At 32.1% G+C, this 8,415-nt stretch overlaps 3 protein-coding genes across 5 annotated transcripts in view; all 3 read right to left on the bottom strand.

Moving 5' to 3' along the window:
• Positions 1 to 2,035, bottom strand: part of LOC111436935 (AMSH-like ubiquitin thioesterase 3) — a 5,050-nt gene extending 3,015 nt beyond the window's left edge. The window contains exons 1-7 of the mRNA XM_023074730.1: positions 1,735 to 2,035; positions 1,449 to 1,513; positions 1,278 to 1,353; positions 1,000 to 1,188; positions 706 to 806; positions 245 to 347; positions 107 to 150 (exon numbers count right to left, since the gene is read on the bottom strand). Coding sequence (XP_022930498.1) covers positions 107 to 150; positions 245 to 347; positions 706 to 806; positions 1,000 to 1,188; positions 1,278 to 1,353; positions 1,449 to 1,513; positions 1,735 to 1,833 — 677 coding nt within the window. The 5' untranslated portion in view covers positions 1,834 to 2,035. The remainder of the gene's footprint in view (positions 1 to 106; positions 151 to 244; positions 348 to 705; positions 807 to 999; positions 1,189 to 1,277; positions 1,354 to 1,448; positions 1,514 to 1,734) is intronic.
• A 324-nt stretch (positions 2,036 to 2,359) lies between these two features.
• On the bottom strand, positions 2,360 to 3,875 carry LOC111436937. Its single transcript, XM_023074732.1, has 4 exons — positions 3,683 to 3,875; positions 3,500 to 3,603; positions 2,729 to 2,954; positions 2,360 to 2,591 (listed from the first exon to the last, which is right to left on the bottom strand). The coding sequence occupies exons 1-4, from the start codon at positions 3,816 to 3,818 to the stop codon at positions 2,473 to 2,475; spliced, it is 585 nt and encodes a 194-aa protein (XP_022930500.1). The 5' UTR covers positions 3,819 to 3,875; the 3' UTR covers positions 2,360 to 2,472.
• A 1,195-nt stretch (positions 3,876 to 5,070) lies between these two features.
• LOC111436938 lies at positions 5,071 to 8,145 on the bottom strand. Of its 3 annotated transcripts, none has more exons than XM_023074734.1 (7): positions 8,024 to 8,144; positions 7,746 to 7,813; positions 5,922 to 5,989; positions 5,763 to 5,810; positions 5,522 to 5,578; positions 5,368 to 5,430; positions 5,071 to 5,282 (listed from the first exon to the last, which is right to left on the bottom strand). In XM_023074734.1, the coding sequence occupies exons 2-7, from the start codon at positions 7,801 to 7,803 to the stop codon at positions 5,274 to 5,276; spliced, it is 303 nt and encodes a 100-aa protein (XP_022930502.1). In that variant the 5' UTR covers positions 7,804 to 7,813; positions 8,024 to 8,144; the 3' UTR covers positions 5,071 to 5,273. The 3 variants fall into 3 exon arrangements, with proteins under 3 accessions (XP_022930502.1, XP_022930501.1, XP_022930503.1); XM_023074733.1 differs by having other exon boundaries at positions 5,922 to 5,996; positions 7,747 to 7,813; XM_023074735.1 differs by lacking the exon at positions 5,522 to 5,578 and having other exon boundaries at positions 5,922 to 5,996; positions 7,747 to 7,813; positions 8,024 to 8,145.
• Positions 8,146 to 8,415: the final 270 nt, after the last annotated feature.

The raw sequence follows: 8,415 nt of genomic DNA, 5'->3' as shown, positions 1-8,415 counted from the left end.
AAAAAAAAAAAAAAAAAAAAAAAAAAAAAAAAAAAAAAAAAAAAAAAAAAAAAAAAAAAAAAGTGTAAATCCTCAGATACTAATACACGTTAAACACGACTCTGACCTTGAATCTTCAGAAGTATAATCCTGATTTCTTGGATAGAGAATCTGGCAGAACAAAAAGATTAACCTGTGAATGGATTTCATAGTAGACAGAAACAAAAGAAAACAACATAAAAAAAAAAGAATGCGCAAAACTCACCTTGTCTGTACTCGGTCCCTTCCATTGGCCCTGAAGACCATTGGGACCCAAAATAGAATGTCTAGACAAAGTTTCGGGTTTGGGAAGCGGTACATTGATAGACCTGTGTATTCCCAGCACTAATTATCAGATCCATTTGTTCATGTTCATAAGAACTAGAGACTAGATGAGCACGCCTAGAATTGTATTCTTAAGCCCTTATACTAAAGACACTGTCTTACTATTCAATCTTGAGACCAGATGCAGAAGAACTCTGATGTCGTCAATATACTTTCTTATTTTCTGTCTTCTACTCTCTAACTAGCTACTTGAACTACAAGATCACCTTCTTCTAGCTTACACTAAAATATAAATATTGGAATGATTTATCTCCCTATATTATCATGAAGCGTAGGGACTACTACGCCGCTAATGGATTCATATAAACATGTATGAAATAAATGGGCAAAATGTATACTCACAGATTTGAGAACTTATTCTCAATCCTTACAGAACTTGATTGTGAAACTAGACCTCGGTCGTCATGATACCTCAATGAAGATTGTGGTTGTAAATTGGCATGCTGAGAATTAAGAGGATTGGGGAGGCTGTGTATCAGTAGAGTGAAATCACAAGATAACAGTAAATAATCAAAAAATAAAAACTGCAAAAGACAAGAAGTAAATAAAAACTCTAAATAATTGGTGGGAATTTCATTGATTAGTGATATAGTTACACGAAAAGAAAGTATCATATCAAACATTTAGAGTTGATACCTGCTTTTGATCCAAGATTAATGAAAATTTTCCATTCACATAGGGAGATGGCCGTCGACTGTTTGAAACTATTTCCTGCTCGTCAGGTGGAGGAAGACGAGACCGTCCATACACTTTCTCCAGTTCATTTACTCGGCGATCAAATTCGGGCTTCAAGGACTCAAGTTCATCTACTACACTCAACAGTTTCTGGTAGGACAACATAAAATAAAATAAAATGACACAACATTCACATACCATTCATTGCAGAAGAGCAGAGATATTGAGTTTTAACTCACCTTCTTATAAAATATCTTTTCCTTTGGGAAAAAAGCTAGGTAATCACGATGCCGTGGTATAGTTTCAGAAACCAAGCTGAGGAAATAAGAACAAGTTGAGAATTGAGTTTCCTACACCAAGAATCAACATCCGTGAGCAATGGAAAATACAAGCATCAACTAGGCCCTTACCTTGAAAACCTAAGAAGTATAATGAACAAATCCACAATATTATTCTCCTCCCGATAAATATTAGCCTGCCATTTCAAGAAAACAACACAATGACATCAAAATACAACGGGAGGAAAATTCTAATACCTAAACGACCAGTAAAAAAAACTGCAATCAAAATCACTTCAACAACCACGCAGAGGAAGAAATGGAAACTAACAAAACCTCAAATTAAACATTAAACATTAACATTTCAGCATCAATAATCAATCAGAATAATCGAGAAGAAAGTTTCCGAAATGATTACCTGTTTTAGGAGATTATCGGCGATCCGATAGTAATTCCGGAGGGGAATTCGATTGTCAACCCCAACTTTCCGCGCCTCCCGATCGATGTTGATCTTCATCGAAGCTAGCAATCAATTTGATGAACTCCCAGTAGAAATCTTCCAAAGAACGAATAGGAATCTCGGATAACATATATTTGCTTAAGCGCGAAGAATCAATGCGGGGCCGTGAAATTGAAGTTGAAACTGGGACTCTAATGTCGACATGATGAGGTGCAACCGTGGAGGAGAGGGCTCGGGGCTTTGGCCGTCAAGTTTTCGCTTTTCTTTTATATTTAAAAATGCTAAATAAATAAATAACGCTACAAATAATTTCTAAAAAAATATTTTAAAAATACCCAATCTTTATTTAAAAAAATGTATTTTTTAAACTTTTCTTTCCTCCAAAATTAACAATAAAGATATTTTTTAATTTTTTTAATTTTAAAACCAAGTGCAAAATTCAATTTTTTTTTTTATTAATTTAGGCATTTTAAAATTTTAAAAATTAATTCGTATTTAATAAAATAATTTGATCACTTAATGTCTTAATCGATAATATATATATATATATATCTTAAGATAATAGTAACGATTAGTTCCACTTAATCTCGCTCTATTTGTTACATAAGATCAATCATGAAATTAAATACATAAGTTTTCTCGATAATTTATACAAGACAGGGCATGTTAAAATTATATAATAATAATAATAGGATTTCAAAGGAACAAGCTAAAAAGGCCCAAAATAATAAAGCTAAATCCAATAACTGTCTTATTCGAAGCCCTCCACGCTTTGTCTGTTTCAGCTCTTATGTGCTCCAACACGTCGAAGTTTCCTGCATCAACACAATTTTAGTTGTTAAAATATATATATATATATACATATAAATAATTATGGAATACAAAATTAAAAAGATGAATTAATTGATGAAATTAGAATTTAATTAAATAAATAAAAGGAGAAAAATAGAACCTCTTTGAGGGCCATAGCCACATCCAGCGTGGATGGTGTCCCTAACATCTTGCAACGTGGCCTTATTGTAAAACAAGAAATTGCTAAAAATGCCGTCAATGCAATCAAGCACTAAGTGCGTTTCACCCAAACACGGCCCGCTGCAGTATTCTTCTGTTTTTTCCAGTGGGACCTCCACATTCCCACTCGCCTTTAATCTATACGATTCTTCACACGCGCTGTATATCTGTTTTTACTTCCATGGTAAATTCCATGCTAAAAGAATTACTTTTACCAATTTAAACATTTAACCTAATCTCAAGTTTAGTTATTTTAAGAATAAAAATATTTTATAAATAAATTATCTACCATCTATTATAACTACTCTTTCATTCTATTCTCATTTTCATCTCCAAATACAGTGAAATGTAAAAGTTGTTAGAATTTAATGCATGTCATAGAATTCTCAAATATGGAACAATGAATTGTGGGCCTCGAAGGTGTAGTCAAAAGTGACTAAAGTGTCGAACAAAATGTGTACTTTGTTTGAGGGCTCCAGAGAAAGGAGTCGAGCCTCGATTAAGGGAAGGCTATTCAAGAGCTCTATAAGCCTCAGGAGAGGCTTATAGTGTACTTTGTTCGAGGGGAGGATTGTTGAGGATTGTTGGAAGTGAGTCGCACTGTGGGTAATTTAATGGAAGATCGTGGGTTTATAAGTGAGGAATACTATCTCCATGGTAACTAATTTGAATTAGTCAAGATATATATTAGTTATGACTATGTGTGACGTACATATTTATCATTGAAGCATCGTAATGCTTTGGCAACAATCTCGGGTGGATCCTCGTAACCAACAAAACCGCTGGATGCAACACCCTCGGCGTCGTCTCCTTTTCCTGAAAAAAAAAATATTAATTTAGATAATTATTAATAAAATATAGATTGTATGTGGTAGTAGGTTTAATGCTACATTACCGGTCAAATAACAAGAGGTAAGAAGGTAGAAGACGGCAACAGCTGAAATGGACATTCTAGGGAAAGGAAAGAAGACGAGAGCCATAGTTGAGGTTTGGGAAGAACAAAACATAGATACAAATTCTGAGCTTTTCATCTATATAATCTGATTGGATCATTAGCTTGGAGGGATGAACAAAAGACCGTTGAGATAAGAAAGCAGATGGGTTTGGTAAGAGAAAGGAAATGGTGAGAAATTTAAGAAAGGCAGAGAAGAAGTTGAACTAATTCACCAAAACTCTTGTTCCAATTAAACTTTACGAAGCTTCAACGAATTGTTCGAGTCCAACTCCATCGATAGTAAATAGTGTTAATTTTGGGCTCGTTATATATCGCCATCAACCTTATGATTTTCAAGTGTGTCTGGCTGACGGCTATTTTGTAACAGCTCAAGCTCACCACTAACAGATATGCTAGCAAGAACACTAGTATTCAAGTGGGTGGATTGTGAGATCCCACATGGGTTTGAGAGAAAAACAAAACGTTCCTTATAAGTATGGATACCTCTTCCGCTAGCCTCCAAGGGAGTGGATTGTGAGATCCCACGTGGGTTTGAGAGAAAAACGAAACATATCTTATAAGGTGTGGAAACTCTTGAAGGATTGTGAAATCTCACGTCGGTTTGAGAGAAAAACGAAACATTCCTTATAAGGTGTGGAAATCTCTTCCGCTAACCCTCAAGGGGGTGGATTTTGAGATCCCACGTCGGTTTAAGAGAAAAATGAAACATTCCTTATAAGATGTGAAAACCTCTTCCGCTAGCCCTCAAGGGGGTGGATTGTTAGATCCTACATCGGTTGGAGAGAAAAATAAAACATTCTTTATAAGGTCTAGAAACCTCTTCCACTAGCTTTCAAGAGAGTGCTTTGTGAAATCTCACACTGGTTTAAGAGAAAAACGAAACATTCCTTATAAGATGTGGAAACTTCTCATTAGAAGACACGTTTTAAAATTGTGAGGCTAACGACGATACGTGAAATCTCATATGGGTTTGAGAGAAAAACGAAACATTCCTTATAAAATGTGGAAACTTCTCACTAAGGGATGCGTTTTAAAATTGTGAGGCTAGCTACGATACGTAATAAGCCAAAATGGACAATGTTTACTATCAGTAATTAAGGTTGTCGCTTATTTTCTCGCCTTTTGTAAATAATGATTTCAACGTGCAATAACGTACATTTAAAAAAACAATAAGACGAACACAAATCTCGAGTTGAAATGTGAATATTATTATTTCATTTTAACATATCAAGAAATTTTGATTCTTCAACCAACCTGTCAGCATTGTTTGGATAAACTTATTTATCTTAAATTAAGTATTTGATTAAATCAACTAATTAGAACCAAGCTGAGTAAATTAAGCATTGAGAGATTGATGATTTAATATCCAAATCAAATTTGATTCCAATAATACAAATGATTTCAACAACCTTCATTTAAGAAAATAAGTTGGGTCATTCAGAATTAATTTAGCTGCTAAAAATTGCACAGTTAAATCAATCCTTCCGAAGACCTTTTTACTGCGACACATTTCACATTGCCTTTTAATTAACTATTCAACCTGCGTTACCATAAAAAACCAAAGTGAAAAATTACTTCACCCAAAATAATAATTAGAGATTTAAATCGGATTTCTTTTTCCTTACGATATTGCCCTTCTCGAATGTACAGACCGGCCTCCTTGGTGGAAGCTGTGGCTTTGGGGTCCTCTGGTAATTAGAAGGAAAAGTAAGGGCATATTTGGCAAATAAATTTAAAACGTAAATTATTTGAGAAAATAATGCAAAAATTTAACTGTACCTGTAGCTTAGGCTGTAGTTTCTCTACGGCCACGCTGTTACAAAGCCCTGCCCCTTGCTATTTGGGAGGCCATAATAAATAGTTTATTAATTTAAAACTTTTATTTTTGTCTAATATATACCCCTATTTTTTAAAATTTAGGAATCTATCATAAATAAAATTAAATTTAAAAAAAAAAAAAGTCAAATTTATATCTAATAAATTATTATTATTATTTTGTAAGGGTGGTATGAAAAAGTACCTTGCATAAGGCCCAATCCGCCGAATCAAAGAAGGCACGTTCGTGGTCCTAATATAGACCGAAGTTACAAGAGGCATTAATAATTTAGGTCGGTGTTTAAAATTGAGACTTTCTATCATTAAAATAAAAAAAATAAAAAAATAAATAATCATTCATTACCTTTGAAATCAATGGCTTCTTCTTTGGAGCAAGTCCTCCGTATCTGTTTCCACTTATTGCTGTAGCTTGAGCTTCCTGTATTTGTTTTATTTTATACCATAAAAACCTCAATAATATTTATTAAGCTAGCGTACCACTACAACTATGATTTTTTTAATTTAAAAAATTATTGGAAAATATATACGTGGAAAAGCATTCCGTCTGAAATTATTACTCCAAAAACATTTTCAAACAAGAATATTGGTGACTTTAACGTCAAGAAACTCGCTCTTTACAGGAAGCAACCAATATCTTTGCTTTAAGAGGAAAAAGTTTATTTTATCCGTTTTTCAAGTCAAGATTGTTAGTTAATAAAAATATTTATTTATGTAGAAAATGACAATGTGGTTATCCTTCGAATTTGTAATTTCACAGCAAACTATGTCAACAATTGAATTCAGAAAGAAAAAAGAAAAAACAATGGCAATACGACGACGTAACAAGAATTTCACTCAACCGACAAATTCAAAGAAACCAAAAATCAATGAATAAATAAATACTCCAAAATCCAACGGCATGTGGTGTGTAGTGTTCCCTTTGATAAAGAGTTGACCTCCTAACCCAAGTTGTATTATTAAACGTGGGTCCTTTTTTATCTTCCAATTCTTCTCTTCTCGTAATTCATAATTCAATGCCAATCAGACAACTTGTTTTATAAATACCATGATTAAACCCAACAAATCCCAAGAACCATCATGTCAATGTTTTTTCATTAATATATATATTATTAAAAATTAAAATTTTAAAATTTCATTAAATACAAAATTAAAAGTTGAAGTCAAATAAACACATCATTCACTAAATGTCAAAATTTATCTTAACTATTAAACTTAAATATGAAAAGAAAGTGCTATGGAATAACATTTTTATAATAAAACCTGTTTTATAGATGGAAAGTCATTATATTAATTAAAACATTGAATTTATAGTGATGATAAACTTGCATTGTCACAGAACAATCACATATTGTGGTTTTTATTTTATCTTTTTATTTTTTATTTATAATATTATTTGGATGAAATCAAACCACGTCGTATTATAAAATACCAAGTGGTAGAGTAAATGGGAATGGGAAAAAACGATTATAATATTTTTTTAAAAAAACGCCATTTTTTGAAATGTAAATCTTATCGGAATAAAATGAACATTGCAAATTGGAGGGTCCATCGTAAGGGATTTTATGAGGCCCACTAACTGAAGCCACGAAAATTTCATTGGCCCTCGTGTATTTGGCATTTTTTCCTTAAACAAAAAGAAAATGACTTAATTCTTATTTTCTTTTTCTCCTTAACTCAAACAATAGTAAAACGATCATTCTTAATTTTATACTTACAAAATTTTCCTAATAATATATATAGTTGAATATTTTTATTAATGTTTTTAAAAAATTAAAACAAAGTTATTAAAAGTTTTCTATTCTAAAAAAAATTGTAGATTAATAAATCTTTAATTTTCAATTTTATATCATAAATCTTTTTTTAAAATTCAAGACATTATAAACAGATTCACACATCTAGACAAACGAAATCTAAAATGAAAATTTAGATCCTGATAGGTTTATGTGATTTGTTTTTAGTTTTGATTAAACAAATAGTTTTTTCTTTTATTTGTCCACAAATTATAATGTTTAGATGAAAATGATTCTAAAAATGTAATCTCAATTTTCAAAAAGCAACAATATGCTTATATAGAGAATTCAAAGAGGAAAACAGTAGATTTAAACGACTTAATCTAAGAGGAAATAGATCAAATAAAATAAATGAAAACTGAATTGAAATGAATGTACCTGGTTTTGATGGAAGGGGAAGTAATTTTCTCCTCCTTTGCTTTGATGATCCGCCATATCTAACTTCCTAACAAGAACAGAAAAAAAACGCCGCCGTAGTTAACGAAAAGGATGAAGAAATTAAACCGATTCATAAACAGAAATGGAAATCGACTCGCTCTGAAATCAAATTCAAAGCTATTTGATCGATTGATCGAATTCGTTCCAGTTCTGATAAGAAAACTGGTTCAGCCATGGCGAAACAGAAGAGCGAATTTAGAGAGAGAAAGAGAAGTACCTTGAGAGAGAGAGAGAGAGAGAATGAAAAAGGAGAAATGGATAGATGTGGAAGGGGACGAATAATAACGGGCGGTTGAGTAAAGAGGATGCCTCACAAGAATATGTTCAACTTACAACAACATCAATTTGGGGTTATATACATTTCAATTTATTACTTTATATTTCGAAGCTTATTTTACTGTTATATATATTAAATTTAAAAAAAAAAAAGGAGGGTCAAGTTTTGCCATATAATTGTCGGCCTTTAAAAGAAATAAAATAAATAAAAGGTGTTTTGACTCGATAATTTTTTGATAATCTCATAAATTTGTCAACGGAAGGCTAATCCAATTAGCCGCCCAATTGATATGGCACGTTGAGCTTTAAAAGTACCATAATTTTAATTATTAA

Source organism: Cucurbita moschata, unplaced genomic scaffold (assembly GCF_002738365.1).
Source record: "Cucurbita moschata cultivar Rifu unplaced genomic scaffold, Cmos_1.0 Cmo_Scf00060, whole genome shotgun sequence".
NCBI classification, from domain to species: domain Eukaryota; kingdom Viridiplantae; phylum Streptophyta; class Magnoliopsida; order Cucurbitales; family Cucurbitaceae; genus Cucurbita; species Cucurbita moschata.
Note: the sequence above shows the minus strand (reverse complement) of the source record. Positions and strands in the feature narration are given on the sequence as shown.